This window comes from Haematobia irritans, chromosome 1 (genome assembly GCF_050003625.1).
Source record: "Haematobia irritans isolate KBUSLIRL chromosome 1, ASM5000362v1, whole genome shotgun sequence".
NCBI lineage: Eukaryota > Metazoa > Arthropoda > Insecta > Diptera > Muscidae > Haematobia > Haematobia irritans.
This window is the reverse complement of record NC_134397.1, coordinates 264432337-264456145: the sequence shown is the minus strand read 5'-3', so window position 1 is coordinate 264456145 and position 23809 is coordinate 264432337. Positions and strand designations below refer to the sequence as shown.

General features: G+C 34.0%; 1 protein-coding gene across 2 annotated transcripts; it reads right to left on the bottom strand.

Annotated features, from left to right (window-relative positions):
* Positions 1 to 1366: 1366 nt before the first annotated feature.
* Positions 1367 to 23133, bottom strand: LOC142222272 (uncharacterized). Of its 2 annotated transcripts, none has more exons than XM_075292320.1 (3): positions 22458 to 23133; positions 7634 to 7863; positions 1367 to 2200 (listed from the first exon to the last, which is right to left on the bottom strand). In XM_075292320.1, the coding sequence occupies exons 2-3, from the start codon at positions 7654 to 7656 to the stop codon at positions 1759 to 1761; spliced, it is 465 nt and encodes a 154-aa protein (XP_075148435.1). In that variant the 5' UTR covers positions 7657 to 7863; positions 22458 to 23133; the 3' UTR covers positions 1367 to 1758. The 2 variants fall into 2 exon arrangements, with proteins under 2 accessions (XP_075148435.1, XP_075148429.1); XM_075292314.1 differs by having other exon boundaries at positions 1367 to 2206; positions 22458 to 23132.
* Positions 23134 to 23809: the final 676 nt, after the last annotated feature.

Here is a 23809-nt window from a genome sequence, read left to right as displayed (position 1 = left end):
ACCTCATCGGTCGTGTCATACATACTTGAATTCCCAAGAGGGTGTTGCAGTTAATGGAGTAAGTTGGAGTTCCTTGTATCGACCCTGACGTGTAGGCCCAGTTGCAGTGAGAGACACGAAGCTTCCCATCGTGGATCCTGGAAAACCAAAAGACCTGACATTTACTCTACTCTCAACTCATCCAGTAAAAGCAGCTCGCTTATGGCATAAGCGGGACACATGCCACGGTCCCAACAAAAAATATTATTTAAATCCTATATGATTAATTTTGTTTAGGTTCCTATGTTTTTTCTTTTTCTCTCAGTGTATTGCTTCATAATTGAATTTTGTTCCAAACAACCTCCCAGACTACATCTAAAACTCTAAATTAGCGAATAGTTTTCCGCACTACACCAGTAAAGTTGTGTATACAAAGCTAAAACAATTTTTCAATTTCAAGGTCATCAGGTTAGGGCGGAAAATTGTGAGTGTTTTGTCAACGAGCCAGCCCACTTCGTGTTTAGTATCTATCCATATATCGATGTGGAACACACAAACTGTGCGAACAACTAATTCCTCACCATCCAGGCTCCTGAAATAGGCAACAGGCTGTCGTCGTTGCTTTAAATGCTGCCATTGCCTTGTTTGACCTTGATGTCTGTCAGACCTATGACTTAGTAGCAAGTGACGATAGCATTGGAGAAGGTGGCGGTGATGGTGCTGGTAGATGGGACAATTTGATTTAGCATATTTATTTGTTTTTACATTAACAATAAATAAAATCACATTAGCGGCAAAAGTCCATTAAATAAAATTAGTTTGGTGACCAGCTATAACTATGTATGTGTCAGCTATGGTCAGTTCGAATATTGTCCACCAACGAGAAATTTCCTTCTCTAGAGGCATTGTAGGGTGGGTGTTGATTAGTATGTGAATTACAAATCGCTTCCTTACTATGAGGCCTTCTACCATAGAAGGCCTTAGAAACGTAATTCACTAGGCATACACAGAAATGGCGCTATACGACTCCAGCGACATCTATTGGCATAATATGAAAATACTCTTACCACTTCCCAGTTTTATTCCATTTAAAATCTTGTTTGGGTATTATGAACCAGAGCCTTATCATTGATGAAGAGCAAATTTTTCTTCTCCATTGGGCAGATTTTCTTCAATACAGCGTCGAAAGGCGCAAATAATTTTGCATAAGATAACCCAGTGGTTATGGTACCATTTATAACGTGGTTTTGTCGTAGGCTGAGATAGACCAGTAGTTGTCCAGGATTACCTTTAGCAACCCACAAACCTTAAAATTAAAACACACGATTTATGCCTTAATAGGTTGAACAGTACAGGTTTTATTGATGGTTATTTTATCGTATATACGTACAATAATAATTCGTTTTGGAATTCAGGGATGTTGTAGATATTCGTTGCTGAGGCTCACTGTTGATTTGACGACCGTGAAGACGAGCTAGGTTCGTTGATTTGGGTTTTATTGTTGTCGATTCGTTTAAAGGTTGTCGGCCACCGTTCGGTGATTCGGGCTTTTTGTTAACGATCTGTTCGGCTGTCGTTAACGATCCACTGAGTCGGCGTTCATGGACGATGCTTCGGTATTGGTAAGTCGGGATTTTCGTAGATGATTTGGCGTCGTTGACTAGTCGGTTGTTGATTAGGTTTTTGTGGTTCGTGATGGTCGTTGATTCGGGTATCGTGGTTGACGATTCGTTAATTCGAGTCTGTCGTTAACGATCCATTGACACAGCGTTCGGTAGTTCAGGATTGTCGTTGACGATTCGTTGTCGTTGACTGTTCGGTTGATAAATCGGTTCGGTGATGCAGGATTGTCTTCAACGATTTGTTTCGGTAGTTCAGGTTTGTCGTTGACGATTCGTTGTCGTTGTCGTTGACTGTTCGGTTGATAAATCTGTTCGGTGATGCAGGATTGTCTTCAACGATTTGTTTCGGTAGTTCAGGTTTTTCGTTGACGATTCGTGCTTGATTGTTGATCTGGTAACTCAGGGTTGTCGGTAATTCTGGGTTGTTGTTGACGATGTCTTGATAGGGTGGTCGTCGATAGGTTGATTTCGTGATCGTTGGTTTCTCGATGATGAGATGCTGGTGGTTGGTTGATTGTTGTTCGTTGATTGTAGTTCGTCGATCCGGTGCTCGTTGACTGCTCGGTGATTCGTTGAAGCTTCGTTGTTCGGTTAGTAAACTAATACTAAGGGAAAATACACGAATGTAGAAGCAAGCTAATGGCCGAAGCGATCAGTGCGGAAGCAAGCGAATGCTGAAGCAAGCTAATTGCCGAAACAATTAGTGCGGAAGCAAACTAATTGCCGGAGCAATTAGTGCGGAAGCAAGCGAATGCGGAAGCAAGCTACTTGCCGAAACAATTAGTGCGGAAGCAAGTGAATGCGGAAGCAAGCTAAAGGCCGAAACAATTAGTGCGGAAGCAAGCTAATTGCCGAAACAATTAGTGCGGAAGCAAGCTAAAGGCCGAAGCAATTAGTGCGGAAGCAAGCTAATTGCCGAAACAATTAGTGCGGAAGCAAGCTAAGAGCCGAATCAATTAGTGCGGAAGCAAGCTAATTGCCGAAACAATTAGTGCGGAAGCAAGCTAAAAGCCGAAGCAAATAGTGCGGAAGCAAGCTAATTTGCCGAAACAATTAGTGCGGAAGCAAGCTAAAAGCCGAAGCAATTAGTGCGGAAGCAAGCGAATGCGTATGCCAATTGACTTGTCCGTCTGTTGGAACTCTGCCTACTCACTAAAAAGGCTGCCCATATAAGTGGGGGTCACAATGAAGTGAATGCGAATTATCCCCATAGTGACCAACAAAAAAAATAATAAAAAATATTGTAGTCAGAAGTCATGTTACCATGTAACTGGCATCACTCGGTATTCAAAACATAATCGGCATTGAGTGATAATGGGCTATAGTGGTAGGCACAGTGGCTCACAGCAAGTATATGTAGAGGTCTAAAACGATTATAAGTAATGGTAGAAAAAATACGTATTTTTTTTTAATATCATGTGGTAGTGGGAGATAGTATGTACGGGCGAAATATATTTCGAACCGTTACACATTTTATAGGTATCCCATATGGAACACCCCTTGTTAATCCCTACAAACAGGGGCCATCACGTTTCAGACGAGCCAAGGAACTCAGTGATGGAACTATAGATACGAAGAACTTAATGGCGATCTGTTGATGCGAAGAACTCTGCAGTGGTGAAAATATCGATCCGAGGAACCACATTAAGGATCTCTAGAAACCTACAACTCATTAGTGGAACTATGTACCCAAAGAGCGTAGTGGTAGAAGTAAAGATGCAAAGAACTCTGCGCTGGAAAGGTAGATCCGAAAAACTCAGTGGTGAAACTGGCGAACTCAGTGATGGAACTGTAGATCTGAAGAACTCTGCACTAGAGAAACTATCGCTCCGAGGAACTCAGTGTATGAACTTTATATCCGTACGAACTATAGATCCGAAAAACTATGCGGCGAGACTATAGATCTGAAGACCTCATTGGGGATCTACAGAACTCAGTGGGGAACTGTAAATCCGACTATCTCCGCAGTGGAGAAACTATTCATCCGCGGAATTCAGTGTATGAACTTTAGATCCGAGGAACTTAGATGGGAATTGTAGTTCCGAAGAACTCTGCATTGGAGAAGCTATTGACCCGAGGAACTCAGTATACGAAATTTAGATCAGGGGAATTGTAGTTCCGAAGAACTCTGCATTGGAGAAGCTATTGATCCGAGGAACTCAGTATACGAAATTTAGATCAGGGGAATTGTAGTTCCGAAGAACTCTGCATTGGAGAAACTATTGATCCGAGGAACTCAGTACATGAAATTTAGATCTGGGGAACTCAGTGTGCGAACTGTAGATCCCAAAAACTCTGTGGGGAAACTTTAGATCCGATGATCTCATTAGGAATCTATAGAACTCCGTGGTTCAACAAAAAAGTTGGCGAACTCTGTGATGGAACTGTAAATCCGACGAACTCAGTGTGGAACTGTAGATCCGAAGAGCTCTGCACTGGAGAAACTATCGATCCAAGGAACTCGGTATATGAAATTTAAATCAGAGGAATTCATTGTGCGAACCCAAAAACTCTGTGTGAAAACTGTAGATCCGAAGACCACATTGGGGATCTGTAGTTCGGAAGGGGAACAGTTGATCGGAAGAACTGAACAGACAAGAAGAACTCATTAGTTGTTATAATTATACATTCGAAGAACTCAGGGCAAGTATGGATCCGAAGAACTCATTGGTGGAACTAAACATCTGGCAAACTCAGTGATGGAACTGTAAATCCGACGAACTCAGTGGGGAACTGTAGATCCGAAGAACTCTGCACTGGATAAACTATCGATCCAAGGAACTCGGTATGTGAACTTTAAATCAAAGAAATTCATTGTGCGAACTGTAGATCCCAAAAACTGTGTGAAAACTGTAGATCCGAAGACCACATTGGGGATCTGTAGTTCGGAAGGGGGAACAGTTGATCGGAAGAACTGAACAGACAAAAAGAACTCAGTAGAATTATACATTCGAAGAACTCAGGGCAAGTGTGGATCCGAAGAACTCATTGGTGGAACTAAACATCTGGCAAACTCAGTGATGGAACTGTAGACCAAACTGAACTGTAGATCCAAAAAATTTGGTTGAGAGAGTGAAGATCCGAAGAACTCAGCTGGGGAGTTGTTGATTAGAACAACTCAGTGTGCAAACTAAAGATACGACGAATTCAGTGATTGAACTGTGGGGTACCGATGATTCGAATAACTCAGAAGTGGTGGAACTATATATCCTAAGAACTCAATGGTGGCTGTTAGATCAATGTTGAAATATAGATGTGAAGAACTAAATAGGCCAGATTGTCGATCCAAAGTGGGAGAACCGTTGATCGGAAGTGGAGACTTAAAATCCAAAGAACTCAGTGTGTGAACTGTAGATCCCACGAATTCGGTGATTGAACTGTGGGGAAATCAGTAATGGTGTAACTACGAACGGGGTTGTAGATCGGAAAAAATCATTGGAGAAAATGATCATCCATACAACTCATTGAGGCATCGAAGAACTCAGCGAGGCCACTGTAAATCCAAGGAACTCTGTGACGCATCTAGATCCGAAGAACTTACTGGTGACAGAGTGGATCCGGAAAAATTGAGCTTTGGTTGAACTGTAAATCTAAGAAACTTAATGGAGACTTCAAATCCAAAGAACTCAGTGTGTGAACTGTAGATCCCACAAATTCGGTGATTGAAATGTGGGGAGCCGATGATCCGAGAAATCAGTAATGGTGGAAGTACATATTCTAAGAACGGGTTGTATATCGGAAAAAATCATTGGAGGAATTCTAAGAACTGAACAGAGGTGGAATAGATCCGATGAACATAGTGGAGAAAATGAACATCCATACAACTCATTAATGGATCAAAGAACTCAGCGAGACCATTGTAAATCCAAGGAACTCAGTGCGACGAATCTAGATCCGAAGAACTTACTGGTGACAGAAGGGACTCTTAGAACTCGTGGTGGGATTGCAAATTCGAAGAAATCAATGTGGGTCAGAGGATCCGAAGATTCGAAGAACTCAGTGATTGAACTGTGACAGGTTGGCTGATAAGTCCCCTGTCTAACGCATAGATGGCGTCGCTAGTATTAAATGCATATTATTTTTATATAGTACCAACCTTCAAATGATTCGTGTCAAAATTTGACGTCATTCATCAATATTTGGATATGCGGAAGCTCAGTGCAAAATGAGTGCCGCGCGAGCTCACATTGGACCAAAAATAACAACGTGTTGATGATTCTGAGCGGTGTTTGCAGCTGTTACCTCGTAATACACTCGAGTCTTTCCGTCGATATGTGACAATGGATGAAACATGGCTCCATCACTACACTCCTGAGTCCAATCGACAGTCGGCTGAGTGGACAGCGACCGGTGAACCGTCTCCGAAGCGTGGAAAGACTCAAAAGTCCGCTGGCAAAGTAATGGAATCTGTTTTTGGGATGCGCATGGAATAATTTTTATCGATTATCTTGAGAAGGGAAAAACCATCAACAGTGACTTTTATATGGCGTTATTGGAGCGTTCGAAGGTCGAAATCGCGGCAAAACGGCCCCATATGAAGAAGAAAAAGTGTTGTTCCACCAAGACAACGCACACAAGTCATTGAGGACGTTGGCAAAAATTCATGAATGGGACTTCGAATTGCTTCCCCACCCACCGTATTCTCCAGATCTGGCCCCCAACAACTTTTTCGCCGAAACTGAGGCCTATTTTGAGGGAACACCGAAGGAGTACTACCAAAATGGTATAAAAAAATTGGAAGCTCGTTATAATCGTTGTATCGCTCTTGAAGGGAACTATGTTGAATAATAAAAACAAATTTTGACAAAAAAAATGTGTTTTTCTTTGTTAGACCGGGTACTTATCAGCCAACCTGTTAGATCCGAAAAACTCTGTGGGGAACTGTAGATCTAAAGGATTGAGCGTGGAAGACGTTTATCTGAAGGACTCAGTAGTGCAACTATAGTCGTTTATCAGAATGTACTACACGATAGTAAATTATTATTTAAAAAATCTTGTTGTATCATGTAAAGCAGAGCATAAATATGATATATGTTTGAAGAAGTCAAGTCTGGGAGAGAATCGCAAAAAACTGAGTACCGCCTATCCAGTATGATAATATCCCATCGAAAATTCGGGTAATAGTCATATCTTGGTACATGACCAAATGTATATTCCCCCTCATAAGTGGACAACTCCCACCCGTGGGCGAATTTAAGCACCCAATTCTGAGCAGTTTCAATGAATATCGGACAATATAAGAAATATGAGGAGAGCTTTCATTCATTTTCATTCCATGATCACACCCGTTCAGCGGTGGATTATCCCACCTCAGTAATCCTGGTGACATTTCTGAGGGTTCTCTAAGTGGTTTCACTGCAATGTGGAACGCCGTTCGGATTCGGCTATAAAAAAGGAGGTCCCTTGTCATTGAGCTTAACATGGAATCGGGCAGCACTCAGTGATAAGAGAGAAGTTCACCAATGTGGTATCACAATGGACTGAATAGTCTAAGTGAGCCTGATACATCGGGCTGCCACCTAACCTAAGGCCTTCCACTTACAAGACCCATTAATGCGGAACTCAATACCCTTCTCTTCACCACTGGAGCATTTCAGTTGTGTGCAAGTGCAATAGAAGGAATTTTGTTTGTATAAAACTTACGTAAGTATAAAAATTAAACAAAATGATGATGATGTGTTGCAATATGAAAACTAACTAAATTCACTTATACTCAAGCTAGAACGCATACAATACAATTACCACCCCCACCCCTACCCAACTATTCATTGGGGGGAACAAGAGAGCACTTAAATCAAATTTAGATACAGTTTTGTTAACATGGGAAAGGGTAATTGTGATCAAATCAAGCAATCACTCATTCTGTCAATCAAACAAACGGTCAGCTCCAACCACTAGCCTAGCATTCGGTCAATGAGTCATGATGTCAGTAAGTCAACTGATGTTTTGTCTATATAGAGTGCCTCGGTTGTATTCATTTAATTTTTTAGTGATGATATTAATTATCTTTACAAGTGAATACTGGTACGTACCTCTCTGCTTGGCTGACATGCATGCAATCGCCATGTCATATGTCCATCATTTTAATAACAAACTGCCACTGTGTAAGCTTCTGCACTTTTTTGTTTGTGTCGTTTATTCGTTCGACATGCAGTACAATATGATCAGCATCACTTAGTCGATGTTACTACAAGGTCACATCATCTCACGACAAACGTTTCGAGGGAAATGATATATTCTCATCTTCACAAGGGCATAGAAACTGAAAGGGTAAGAGGTAAATAAAGGTTATCTTTGATATCCGATATATAAGAAAAGAACCATAAGAAATTCCCTGAAAAAAAAACGTTTTTCTTATTTTTCAAACGCAATTGAAATGAAATTGACCGTCTATATATCTTTCCCTACAACTATCCAAAAGAATAGATTCCAAATCTCCAAGCTATCAAAATATGTATAGCCGCAAAATATGCCTACTACGTGTGTATACAGCAGGAAACTTAAACACGAGGTGTTCAATACTGAAGCCGGTCCTACTTAGCAAGATTATCACTTAAAGTCCCTGTTTGTATAAGATTGCAACGACCCCCCATGGGAAATTGTATATGTACTTTAACCTTTTACCGTTCCCTCCATCCTTTTTTTTTCTTCTTGACAGAGTCCTTCGGTCAGTCTGCTCAGTGTCATCCTATTTCTAGGAGCGAAGTACATGTGTCCAGTCTGTTCGGAATATGCAACGAATGTTATAACTGCGTATAAATGTCATGCTCGGGCATCAAGAAAATGGCAGATTATACTGCAATCCCTAAGAGTGGAAAATTTACTAGGGTAGGTAAAAGGAATTGTTCAGGTGCTGTCGGAGAACCAAACAACCAGCGCCCATATTGACGGATTTAAGAAAAAGTACTCTAGGCAAGAGATTTATTTCAATGGGAGACTTCAAGCCAAAATTACTGTGTCCTACTCGGTGGTGCAGTAAACGTGAGATCTGTACACACTCATAATTAACCTTCCACAAAATTCTGAAGAAACTGCCAGCGAAGAATAAACACTATGTGCAATGGCTGTCAAAAATGTTGGGAGCATTATTTGTGTCGTCCCTATATCGATTATACGTCCCCGTTTAAACTCCCAGTATTAGCGGAAACAAATAGAGAATTATCCAAGCGGTGCTAAAAATAGAACTTAGCTCTGTGGTGAGAGAATTTCCACAGCAAAATCATTTGCGTGATATTCGATATAGAAATAAAATTTTGAATAAATTTTCTATAGAAACAAAATTTTGAAAAAAAATTTCTAAAAAAATAAAATTTTGACAAAATTTTCTATATAAAAAAAAATTTTGGCAAAATTTTTGATACAAAGAAAATGTTGACAACATTTTCCATAGAAATAAAATGTTGACAAAATTGTCCATAAAATTTAATTTTGACGAAATTTTCTATCAAAAAAAAATCTATAGAAATAAAATTTTTACAAAATTTTTAATAAAAATAAAATTGTGACAAAATTTTCCAAAAAAATAAAATTGTGACAAAATTTTCCATAGAATAAAATTTTGACAAAATTTTCTTTAGAAATAAAATTTGACACATTTTTCCACAGAATAAAATTTTGACAGAATTTTCTATAGAAAAAAAATTGGGACAAAATATTCTAAAGAAACAAAATTTTGACAAAAATTCCTATAAAACTAAAATTTTTTACAAAATAGAAATAACATTTGGACAAAATTTTCTATAGAAATAAAATTTTATTTCTATTTTTTCTATAGAAATAAAATTTTATTTTTATTTTTTTCTATAAAAATAAAATTTTTACAAATATTTCTATAGGAATAGATAACAAAATTTTCTATAGAAATAAATTGTTGACAAAATTTTCTATAAAAATAAAATGTGGACAAAATTTTCTATAGAAATAAAATTTTGACAAAACTTTCTATAGAAATAAAATTTTTAAAAAATTTTCTATAGAAATAAAATTTTGACAAAATTTCTATAGAAATAAAATTTTTAAAAAATTTTCTATAGAAATTTTTAATAAAAATAAAATTGTGACAAAATTTTCCAAAAAAATAAAATTGTGACAAAATTTTCCATAGAATAAAATTTTGACAAAATTTTCTTTAGAAATAAAATTTGACACATTTTTCCACAGAATAAAATTTTGACAGAATTTTCTATAGAAAAAAAATTGCGACAAAATATTCTAAAGAAACAAAATTTTGACAAAAATTCCTATAAAACTAAAATTTTTTACAAAATAGAAATAACATTTGGACAAAATTTTCTATAGAAATAAAATTTTATTTCTATTTTTTCTATAGAAATAAAATTTTATTTTTATTTTTTTCTATAAAAATAAAATTTTTACAAATATTTCTATAGGAATAGATAACAAAATTTTCTATAGAAATAAATTGTTGACAAAATTTTCTATAAAAATAAAATGTTGACAAAATTTTCTATAGAAATAAAATTTTGACAAAACTTTCTATAGAAATAAAATTTTTAAAAAATTTTCTATAGAAATAAAATTTTGACAAAATTTTCTATAGAAATAAAAATTTGACTAAATTTTCTAGAGAAGTAAAATCTTCACAAAATTTTCTATGAAATCAAATTTTGACAAAATTTTCTATAAAAATAAAATTTTGTCAAAATCCTCTATAGAAATAAAATTTGTACAAAATTTTCTATAGAAATAAAATTTTTAAAACTTTTCTATAGAAATAAAGTTTTGACAAAATTTTCTACAGAAATAAAAATTTATACAAAATTTTCTATAGAGATAACATTTTGACAAAATTTTCTAAAGAAATAACATTGTTTATAAAATTAAAATTTTGACAAATATTTCTATAGAAATAAAATTTTAACAAAATTTTCTATAAAAATAAAATTGTGAGAAAATTTTCTATAAAAATAAAACTGTGACAAAATTTTCCATAGAATAAAATTTTGTCAAAATTTTATATAGAAATAAAATTTTGAAAATTTTTTTTATAGAAATAAAATTTTGGCAACATTTTCTAACTTTTCTATAAAAATAAAATTTTAACAAAATTTTCGATAGCAAAAATAAAATTTAGACAAAATTTTCTATAGAGATAAAATTGCCAAAATGTTGTATATAAATAAAATTTTGAAAAATTTTCCATACAAAGATTTTGTTGACAACATTTTGCATAGAAATAAAATGTTGACAAAAGTGTCCATAAAATTAAATTTTGACGAAATTTTCTATAAAAAAGAATCTATAGAAATAAAATTTTCACAAAATTTTCTATAAAAATAAAATTGTGACAAAATTTTCTACAAAAATAAAATTGTGACAAAATTTTCCATAGAATAAAATTTTGTCAAAATTTTCTTTAGAAATAAAATTTGACAAATTTTTCCATAGAATAAAATTTTTACAAAATTTTCTATAGAAATAAAATTGCGACAAAGTATTCTAAAGAAACAAAATTTTGACAAAAATTCTTATAAAACTAAAATTGTTTACAAAATTTTGTATAGAAATAACATTTGGACAAAATTTTCTATAGAAATAAAATAAAGTTTTATTTTTTTCTATAAAAATAAAATTTTTACAAATATTTCTATAGGAAAAATTTTCTATAGAAATAAATTGTTGACAAATTGTCTACAAAAATAAAATGTTGACAAAATTTTCTATAGAAATCAAATTTTTACAAAATCTTCTATAAAAATAAAATTTTTACAAAATTTTCTATAGAGATAAAAGTTTCCAAAATTTTCTATAAAAATAAAAATTTTGACTAAATTTTCTATAGAAATAAAATTGCGACAAAGTATTCTAAAGAAACAAAATTTTGACACAAATTCTTATAAAACTAAAATTGTTTACAAAATTTTGTATAGAAATAACATTTGGACAAAATTTTCTATAAAAATAAAATAAAGTTTTATTTTTATTTTTTTCTATAAAAATAAAATTTTTACAAATATTTCTATAGGAAAAATTTTCTATAGAAATAAATTGTTGACAAAATTGTCTATAAAAATAAAATGTTGACAAAATTTTCTATAGAAATAAAATTTTGTCAAAATCTTCTATAGAAATAAAATTTTTACAAGCTTTTCTATAGATATAACATTTTTAAAATTTTTCTATAGAAATAAAATTTTGACAAAATTTTCTACAGAAATAAAAATTTTTACAAAATTTTCTATAGAGATAACATTTTGACAAAATTTGCTAAAGAAATAACATTTTGACAAAATTTTCTATAGAAATTTCGACAAAATTGCTTATAAAATTAAAATTTTGACAAAATTTTATATACAGATAAAATTTTGACAAAATTTTCTATAGAAATAAAATTTTAACAAAATTTCAATAAAAATAAAATTGTAACAAAATTTTCTATAAAAATAAAATTGTGACAAAATTTTCCATAGAATAAAATTTTGACAAAATTTTCTATAGAAATAAAATTTGACAAAATTTTCCAAAGAATAAAATTTTGACAAAAATTCCTATAAAACTAAAATTGTTTACAAAATTTTGTATAGAAATAACATTTGGACAAAATTTTCTATAGAAATAAAATTTTATTTCTATTTTTTCAATAGAAATAAAATGTTATTTTTATTTTTTTCTACAAAAATAAAATTTTTACAAATATTTCTATTGGAATAAATAAAAAAATTTTCTATGGAAATAAATTGTTGACAAAATTTTCTATAAAAATAAAATGTTGACAAAATTTTCTATAGAAATAAAATTTTTACAAAACTTTCTATAGAAATAAAATTTTGACTAAATTTTCTATAATAAAAATAAAATTTTGTCAAAATCCTCTATAGAAACAAAATTTGTACAAAATTTTCTATAGAAAAAAATTTTTAAAATTTTTCTATAGAAATAAAATTTTGACAAAATTTTCTTCAGAAATAAAAATTTTGACAAAATTTTCTATAGAGATAACATTTTGACAAAATTTTCTAAGGAAATAACATTTTGACAACATTTTCTATAGAAAAAAAAATTTGACAAAATTTTTTATAAAATTAAAATTTTGACAAAATTTTCTATACAGACAAATTTTTAACAAAATTTTCTATAAAGATAAAAATTTGACAAAATTTTCTATGGAAATAAAATTTTGACAAAATTTTCTATAGAAATAAAATTTTAACAAAATTTTCTATAAAAATAAAATGTTAACAAAATTTTCTATAAAAATAAAATTGTAACAAAATTTTTTATAAAAATACAATTGTGACAAAATTTTCTATAGAATAAAATTTTGGCAAAATTTTCTAGAGAAATAAAATTGCAACAAAATATTCTAAGGAAACCAAATATTGACAAAAATTCCTATAAAACTAAAATTTTTTACAAAGTTGTGTATTGAAATAACATTTTGACAAAATTTTCTATAGAAATACAATTTTATTTCTACTTTTTCTATAGAAATAAAATTGTATTTTTATTTTTTTCTATAAAAATTAAATTTTTACAAATATTTTTATAGCAATAAATAACAAAATTTTCTATAGAAATAAATTGTTGACAAAATTTTATATAGAAATAAATTGTTGACAAAATTTTCTATAAAAATAAAATTTTGACAAAATTTTCTATAGAAATAAAATTTTTACAAAATTTTCTATAGAAATTAAATTTTTACAAAATTTTCTATAAAAACAAAAGTTTTGCCAAAATTTTCTATAGAAATAAAAACTTCACAAAATTTTCTAAGAAATCAAATATTGACAAAATTTTCTATAGAAATAAAATTTTTAAAAAATTTCGATAGAAATAAAATTTTGACAAAATTTTCTATAGCAATAAAAATTTTTACAAAATTTTCTATAGAGATAACATTTTGACAAAATTTTCTAAAGAAATAACATTTTGACAAAATTTTCTATACAGATAAAAATTTGACAAAATTTTCTATGGAAATGAAATTTTGATAAAATTTTCTATACAGATAAATTTTGGTAAAATTTTCTATAGAAATAAAATTTTAACAAAATTTTCCATAGAAATAAAATCTGGAAAAAAATTTCCATAGAAATAAATTCTTGAAAAAATTTTCCATAAAAATAAAATCTTGAAAAAATTTTCCTTAAAAATAAAATTTTGACAAAATCTTCTATAGGAATAAACTTGAACAACATTTTCTATAGAAATAAAATGTTGACATTATTTTCTGCAGAAATAAAATGTAGACACAATTTTCTATAGAATAAAATTTTGACCAAATTTTCTATAGAATAAAATTTTGACCAAATTTTCTATAGAAATAAAATTTTAACAAAGTTGTTTATAAAATTAAATTGTAGGCAAATTTTTCAATAGAAATAAAATTTTGATAAAATTTCCCATAGAAATAAAATTTTGACAAAATTTTCTATAAAAATAAAATTTTGACAAAATTTTTGTGCATGTGATTTTTTCTATACGTGCACCAAAATTTTAATGTAATCTTTACAAATATGGTATCGCTTTGGGTATTGTGTCACCTATGTTAGCAATCGATAATGATGATATTCAATTTTCTTTATCTGATACAATAAACCAAAAAAAAAAGAAAAAATTGTATATGCCATCTGTTCACCTTTCGCCATCAAAGGAATGCATTCCTTCCGCTGAAAGCGAAATTTCTGGCATACAAAACACTTTCGGTGATACTCAATCACCACTTGACGTCGTACGCCATTTGGCTCCGTTTTGCTAAAGCTCTTGCCCCACCATCACCCAACCGACACAACCCAATGCATTGAACCAAATCACCACCCAGTTAAGATTGAAGAATTCTCAAATGTCTTCAAACGAATAAGAAAAATACCCTACCTGCCGCCACTGCCATATTGCGATCATACCACAATGAAGAGCAAACGGCAATGGATGGATGAAGATGAACAAATCTGGCTGAGTCATAGTCAAGAAGAAAACTTTCGGTCCGTTTGTAGGGTATGTGGCTAAGGTAGGGTATACAACAAAAAATACACAGACCAGAGCTGCTATGGTTGGGTTTAGTGAGGGTATGGGTGTTGATGATTCATGCAAATCCACCATCCATGAGAGCAAAAAACTACTTAACACACAAACTCAGGCACAAGCATACACAATGAAAATGTTCGAGAGAAAATTTACAACAAAAGAGGAAGAACTAAATGAACGAACGAGAGCAAGACCTTGACATTAACGAAGGAGATGAGGAAAATGAAAATGTAAGTGTTTGTGTCATAGTGATAGTGAGAGTTACGAAAGAATTATGAAAATTCATGTCATATCATTTTATTCGTTCGTTCTCGTTCGTTCGTTCATTCGTTGCACTGTTCGCGTATGAAAGTGTAAGTACAGTGAGCGATAATCTAGTCTAGTGTAGTTTAGTACAGCAGTAGAGTTCTAGGGGCTCTCGAATGGTAATCATTCGTTGGATTTTTCTACTCCAAAACCCCTCTGTCAAACACACACATAGAAAACTATTCCGCATTCGCATGGGAATAATTCAGAATCCAATTGCGAAAAAAGGCAACGAATGGGACAGCAAAAGTGATGTGAAAACGAAACGAAATCTACAAATCTCTGGATGAAATCAGTTGGGGTAAAGCCGTAGGAGGAGAAGATTGAAATGCCAACGACTTAGCTATTAACACAAATCGTCAGCAAACGAGAGTGAATGAGCACAGTATTCGTCCAATAAATTAAATGGGTCAATATGTGTGTGGATTAAAAAATTAGTTTTATGGCATTAAAAAAAACGATTTCGAACGGGAGATGAAAAACTATTGGATGACAATAAGTGGAGGTTAGATATAGTGGCAGCCCGATATTTCAGGCTCACTTAGACTATTCAGTCCATTGTAATACTACAGTGGTGAATTTCTCTATTATCACAGAGTGCTGTCCGATTCCATGTTTAGCTCAATGACAAGGTCCTACCTTTTATAGCCGAGTCCGAACGACGTTTCACATTGCGGTGAATCCAGTGAACCAGAAGCTTTGAAACACTCAGAAATGTCACCAGCAATGGTGAGAGGTGATAATCCACCGCTTAAAGACTTTATGGCGTTGGGTCGAAACTGGGGTTGAACCCACGATCCTATATATAGAAGGCGGGCATGTTAACCCTTGCACCACGGTGGCTCCCACTACACCGAAAGAAAAAGCGTTCGTCACCTTGACGATTGAGTTTCATCAATGCGTTTTCGTCTATGCGATGAAAAGTTTCGTCCATGGGAGTATTTCGGTAGTCCACGTGACGAAATCAATCATCAAAGTCAATTTTTGTTCTTTTCATAGTTCGTCACATTGATGATCTAGTTTCGTCTATGTGACGAAATTATTTTCTTTCCGATTCAGCGAAAGTTAACCAAAATTAACATTTGATTTAAATTAATTTCGTTTATATGAAGTCCCAATATATGAATTACACATATTAATAGAAGTTGGACAAAAGTTTTAAGTGTTTTATTTTCATGATGTATCAAGGATGCTGGTTTTCGTCAATGCGATGAAAGAATCTTCAAATTGATGAAACACACTTTTCTCTGAAATGTGTATCAAAAAAGCTCAATGCTAACTAACACATAAAACGATATACGGTGTATATAGTATACATATAGATGTTTGTAATTTACATTTTTCCATTAGTACTAATCAATAGTCAATGTGACGAAACAGTGTTCAATGTGATGATAAAATTCACACGTTCTGTAGATGTGTGTTTATTTCTCTACCTAAAAAAACACACACACAACCAAATGCGCTTGCTACATTTTGTTTTTAAAATAACTGTTCACAGCTTTTATTAATGAGAGCTAAGTTATTTTTTTGGGTATTTCATGCTCTCTCCACATTTAACTTAACTCAAACGAGTAATTGAGCAAACATTTGTTCACATGTTTGGTTTTAAATTGGCTTACAAGACATATGAGAACAATAAAAGTCGTCAAAATGACGAAAATATTAATCAAATAGACGAAAAGTTTCATCTACTCCGTTGAGATGTATTCAAATACTAATGCAATAACACATCCATACGTAGTTGTGTGGTAGAAATGTTGTTTTTTTTCTGTGCGGTAAGAACATTTCAAATGGTTCCTCTCAGTTGTTGAGTTTAGTCCAAAGTGTAAAGGTGGTCGCGCGTGCCGAAAATAAAGAGCTAATGCTTAAAGATGTGAAAGTGAAAATAAAAACGTGAGTAAAATAAAAAAAAAAACATGAAGTGTTATATATGGAAAAAAAATTTAACCAAAATGACGATTTTTTTTATTTTTTGGTCAATTTATTTTTTTTTAACATTTATATGTTTATGGAAGTATTTCTAAATTTACAGATAAATGCCGCAACATTTTTCGTTCTGTGAAAACTTAATTCGGAGAAAGAAATTAAAGAATAAAGATGAATTGGATGAGCAAACAATTCAAAACGAAAAGGAACAGTTGGGCACAAAAAGGGTGAGTTAAATTTTGTTCTAAAATAAATAAAATATAATTTTTTTACTCCACAGGATGAACCCATAAAACTTTTCATCCTTGGTGATCTAAACACTAATTAAGGTAACAGAATGTTTGTGTGTCTAGATGGTCAATTTATCAAAATCAACAGCTTTGGTAGATGTGTATGAAAATTTTTGTATACGTTTTTACTTCGTTAGTTGTACATATTTCAAATAAATAAAATTTAAATTTAATTAAAATAAAAAACAATATGGTTCTTTATTAAAAGTGTCGTAGAAAATATTTCTAATAATCAATTTATCAATTTGATGTTTACATGAATCTATTACATCATATTGATGAATGGATTACGTCAAATTTAGGGAAAGAGTTCATCGCCATGACGAAGGCCTTTGTAGCGATGACGAACGAGAATCGTACTTTTGAAGAATTGCATCATCGCATGGATGAAAGAGAATAATCGCAGATACGAAAAATATCATCACATAGATGAAATGCATTCATCATCTGGACGTAACATAGTCGTATATGGGATGTAAATAAGTTCATCACAGGGATGAATTCAATTCATCGCTATGACGAAAAAATCGTCAATGGGATGAAATGTTACGTTAGCTCATTTTTGACGAAAAATTCGTCACCGTGATGTAAAGATTCATCCTCATGACGTACTTTTTCCTTTCAGTGTAGTGGAACTTCAGTGGCAATTTTGCCTCCCGCTTTTTGAAGCGTCAACCATTTTGTGCTACTAAATGCCACAATTTTTCATTTTATCGCAGAGTGCTGCTCGATTCCATGTTTAGCTAAATGACAAGGTCCTACTTTTTATAGCCGAGTCCGAACGGCGTTTCACATTGCGGTCAATCCACTGAACCCGAAGCTTTGAAACACTCAGAAATGTCACCAGCATTGCTGAGAGGTGATAATCCACCGCTTAAAGACTTTATGGTGTTGGGTTGAACCCACGATCCTATGCATACAAGGCGGGCATGTTAACCCTTGCACCACGGTGGCTCCCACTAGTGGAACTTCAGTGGCAATTTTGCCACCCGCGTTTTGAAGCGTCGACCATTTTGTACTACTAAATGTCACAATTTTAACATGGAATCGGGCAGCACTCAGTGATAAGAGAGAAGTTCACCAATGTGGTATCACAATGGACTGAATAGTCTAAGTGAGCCTGATACATCGGGCTGCCACCTAACCTAACCTAAGTCATTGTAAATTTAACAATAAATTGAGTTTCCATTAAACTTTCAAAGCGAAAACATCGTTTCCTTTTCTTCCTTCTCTTGTGTCATCGATGTACAACTAGGAGTGTTTGTACAAACGGGCTGCCACTAAACTTAACCTAACCTATTCATCGATCGGATATTATCAGGAAAATGTCCTAAGGATAGAATTGAAGCCCTGAGCAGACAAACATTTCGACCGCAGACCATGGACATTCAAACAGGACTCAGCCTGTGTCAACCACGAATGACTATGGTCTCCAAAATCTCCGTATCTCTATCCGCTGAACTTTTGCACCGACGATATTTTGGATTTTAAGGATGGTTGGGAATGGGCAAATATACCGATTTTTGTCCATCCAGGTGTCGAAAATCGTTGATCTCTCAAAATTGTTGTTTTATGTACGGAAATAAACAGACGTCATTCGGCAGGAAGTCAGGACCATATGTCTGATGACCCAATAAATCCATGTTTTTGAGTGCATAAAAATGCAGTTGTTGGAGCCGATGTGTGCGAACTCACATTATCGTAGTGAAGAGTGATCCGTCTTTAGATTTCTGAACGCTGATTTCTTGGAAGGGAACTGTTCTGTTTACACAAAGAACTGACTCTGCCTTGTTCTAGTGGTACGATTGTGACATGTCCAGTTTTTCCGAAAAAAACAGGCATTCATTGTCTTGGGAGTGCTTTGTGTGCGAGCAACTTTTGTTGGATTTGGATCCGGAACAACAACTGATTCAACTTGGATTGAACTACGAACTCTATTAAATTCACCTTACCATGGATAATCACTGATCCGTGACGGAGCTTCATTGTCCAAAATTTAAATAAGTTCATCGATACACAGTTGTTAAGTCAATCCACGTTGAAAGTTGTAAAATATAATCTCAGGAAAATGTTTACGATTTAATTCCATTTTTTGGGGCGAGTTGAATAGTGACGAGGGTGTCTGAATCTTTTAAGTGGGTATAAACAACACGTATAGCGCTATTTTGTCAAAACGTTCTGAGTACTTATAACCTTAAAAATGTCAAGTTTTACGATAGAGTTGACAGTTGGCAGATTACAATGCTAGGGTTGTCCAATCCCGAAATATAAAGTGCAACCCTCCTATTGCTTATCTATATACAATGTTTAGCGCAAAGCCAGAATCTAATAGCATTGGAAAACTACACTTTTTTATGAACACGCTTTGTACAGCTCGATAGTACACCAACCTCCCAAAAAGGACTTTGGACTCGAGTTCACATGGGCTGGTCAGATATTCCGTAGGAACATAGTGTGCCACTAGGCAAGATTGTGACTAGGGATGTAAAAGGCGTTACTAAATCAAAGAGGATTTACACTAATTATTAAAAAAAAAACATTCCCAAACGTGGAAATTTTGATATTCACATATAGCATCTGGAGCTTCATGAAGGAATAAATTTCATCGGATCCTTGGTCCTTTAATTTCCGTACGAAAATATGGTTATACTCGTTCGTAATTTTTTTAGACTGTTCTATATAAAGCGATCAAAAACAAAAATAGATAAATTTTATCTAACATAGACACCATATAGAGCTGTCATTCGGGATCGATTTTTATAAATCCCGGGATTCGGGATTTCAAAATATAGAATCCCGGGATTTCGGGATTTTTTAAATATTTTATGCAATAACAATCTACAGCGCCAAAAAATTGTAGTAATTCAATTTTATTAACAAAAAATAAAAGAACATAAGAGTTAATTAAAAACCAATTACATATTACTATCATACTTAACGATCACTTAGTCCAGCTGAACAATATGAAGAAACGTAAAACATAATTAGGACAAAATAAATTAAAACCAGATTTCATATTGCAAAACATTTTAAGGACTTTTTATTAGACTAGGTCTATTTTCGTACACTGTGTTAATCCTTTTGTACTTCATTGTTTTAAGTAACTTCTTAAAAATATCAAAGCATTCAAATTTTTATCAGATAATCGCGATGTTGCCATGTAAAGGGTGATACGGTCAAAATTTGGTCCAGGGAAAACGCGTGTAAATCGGTGAAATCGTTTATTTAAAAAATCAAATTAAATTTCTTTTTCAAGTTCAATTAGTATAAAATTCAGGAAAAATATTCAGCTGGGCTTTCGCTTTTCCAAATCCGAATTGCCGGGCCTCACGCTTGACACCTGCCATCACATTTTGTGCAGCCACCTTGTCCACCTTCTTCGCCGCAGAAAGCCAGTTTGCCTTGAACTGATGCTCGTCCTTAGCAGTTTTTTTTGGTCTTCTTTAGGTTCCGCTTGACAATAGCCCAGTATTTCTCAATTGGGCGGGGCTCTGGCGTGTTGGGAGGGTTCTTGTCCTTGGGAACTACCTGCACGTTGTTGGCGGCGTACCACTCCATGGCCTTTTTACCGTAATGGCAAGATGCCAAATCCGGCCAAAACAGTACGGAACAACCGTGTTTCTTCAGGAAAGGCAGCAGACGTTTATTCAAACACTCTTTCACGTAAATTTCTTGGTTGACAGTCCCGGTAGCTATAAAAATGCTGTTTTTCAAGCCACAAGTACAGATGGCTTGCCAAACCAGATATTTCTTTGCGAACTTTGACAGTTTTATGTGCTTGAAAATATCTGCTACCTTTCCCCTTCCTTTTGCCGTATAAAACTCCTGTCCCGGAAGCTGCTTGTAGTCGGCTTTGACGTAGGTTTCGTCGTCCATTACCATGCAGTCAAACTTCGTCAGCATCGTCGTGTACAGCCTCCGGGATCGCGCTTTGGCCGTCGTATTTTGTTTATCATCGCGATTTGGAGTCACTACCTTCTTGTAAGTCGATAGTCCGGCTCGTTTTTTGGCTCGATGCACGGTTGTAGACGATACACCCAGCTTATTTGCGGCATCTCGGAGAGAGAGGTTAGGGTTTCGCTTGAAACTACCGGCAACTCTCTTTGTCGTCTCATCGGCTTCCGGTTTTCGATTTCCCCCCGATCCAGACTTCCTTTTAGCGATTTTGCCAGATTTCGAGATGCGCGAACAAAATTTTGATACGCTGTTCTTCTTGCTTGGTCGGCATTTTGACAACTGAAGAGTGAATTCCAAAATAAAAATAGGAGCAACACACACACACACACACACCTTCAAAATGAGGGGTGTTCAGGTTTTTTAAATGCAAAATTGAAAGAAATACGTCAAGTTTATATTAATCAAATTTTGACCGTATCACCCTTTACTCATTAATCAAAGGAGGACCTTATTGTTTAGTCCAATTTTTATGAAATTGTGCTTTTTTTAGTATACCTCTAATACATTCTTACTCAATTTGTACCATAAATTTTTCGGGTATGAAATCTAAGGGCCGTTTGTACTGAATGAAGACTCCAATTTATTAATAACTAATGCTAAAAAGCCACCAATTAAACAAATTGGAATTAATTTTTCGCGATCCCGAAAAATTCCGGGATTCAAAATAAAAAATCCGGTATTAATCCCGTCCCGAAAATCCCGGAATTTCGGGACGGGATTTATCCCGGGTGACAGCCCTAATATAGACTAACTTACAAAGATAATGTTAAGAAGGTTTAAGATACCATCGGCAACTGCCCCTACAACCCAAGTAATTCGATTGTGAATGACAGCCAAATGATTTCGCCTGGCCGAATTTTTTGCTTTAAATTGTATTGCACTGAAAGTTTTAAATAAAATGTGGAATTACTTTTATTGTATTTTAGGTCCAGTTTTCACTAAGTACTCGCCCCTGTCTATATGACTTGTTCAAGATACTGTACCACACCACACGCGCATCTATAACGATGTTCCATAATGACTATGCCATGCATTCCTCCCCACCAATTCGTTGTACAAAATAAATTGAATTTTCAAACAGTGTTTTTTTTCTGTTTTCTTCACATATTGCTGCCCTCTCTCTCTCTGTATAAACAATAATCAGCTGGTGATGTGGTATGAAGGCAGTAGTATAGGAAATAATGCATTAGCATTTCAAACAAACAAAAAAACTATATCCAGAGAATAACAGAGAGAGAGAGTGAAAGAGCTTAACACAAAGAGCACTATGCTAGTATGTGTTCATTTTTGTTCTCTTTTTTCGCATTCTCAACCAAGTCATTGTGGTAAATTATTGCATAGCAAATAAACAGAAAATCAATAGAAGCTTATCAAAAGTTTTACTCACCTACTCCCCGTGTTTTGTGATACATACACATTGTGGTTGGCCACTCTCTTTCTTTTGCTCTCTAAAATTGAATACAAAACCCATCCAAAGGAGTGACTCTTTACTCGTTGTGAGTGTTTGTGTGATTATTATTATTTCAGTATCCGATAGATACACAAAACATTTGGGATTTCTGTGGTACACTGAGCTATTGTTTGTTGCTGGCTGTATTGCTTGCTCATTTTTGGTGTCAGCAATGCAACTCATGCCAACGTCACAAATCTTTGATTGTGCAATGTGAGGCTTGTGTATTGAGATTCCTGAGAGTTCTCTCCCTCTCTCTGTCTTGTTTGTTAGCATCTCTCATTCGTTGTGGTTACATTTTTCCTCGTTCATATCCATTATAGTGTTGTTGGTGTGTGAATTGCTTGCTAAACAAAACAAAAAATCCTTGTCGCTCATTTTCAAGTTCACTGTCAAGGTCGCCCGCTCTTGACATGCGCTTGCCCTTACCCAACATCATCAGCTGCTGTAGCAGCCGCAGTGCCAGGCAATAGTAGCAGCAAAATTTCTGTGTATATCTCTTCCCCTACTACATGGTTTTGTTTGTGATGGCTGCTGCTCTGCCAAAGCTTTTGTATTGAATTGCTGGCACTGGCACTGTAAGCAATGCTTGTGTGTAGTGTGCTTAATAACTATGGCAAACGTGACTGATTGACTGAGTGCTGTTTTCTCTTCTGGATGTACTATTCTATGGATGACAAGCATACATACATACATAGTACGTGCATGTACGTACTTACATTTCTTGATGGTTTCTGCTGTTAGGTGATTGAATTGTTACTGCTGCCTGCACCACCCCTTTAACGAAACCTATTTCGCTATGATGAATTTATGAGGTACACTTGGAATACATTTGGCAATTATGAGTTTGTTGCATTTAAGCTTTGAATGCAAACAGATCTAATGGATGAATGGTTTTTGGCGTTATTAGTTTGGTTGAGGGGGTTAGGGAGAGGGTTAGCCAAAGCTTTGCTATTTATGAGTTATGGGTGATGTACATATATGTACACATATGCATGTAAATGCTGCGTAAGGTAGGTCCGATTTAATTGGAATTTTTAAGTAGATTTATTGTGAATTAATTTGCTGATGCTATGCCAAAGTAAAAATATGTAGGTTGCGTGAGTCCCAATGTTTTTTATAATTAGCTCAATCTAAAAATAGGTTCTACCAAGATTTAATGTCTAAATATATACTGAAATAGGAAAGGAAAGTCTAAAGTCGGGCGGGGGCCAATTGTGTAGGGTATAAACTACACAACTTTGGCGAAAGCTATATATGGGTGATATATCTAAATCTGAACCGATTCC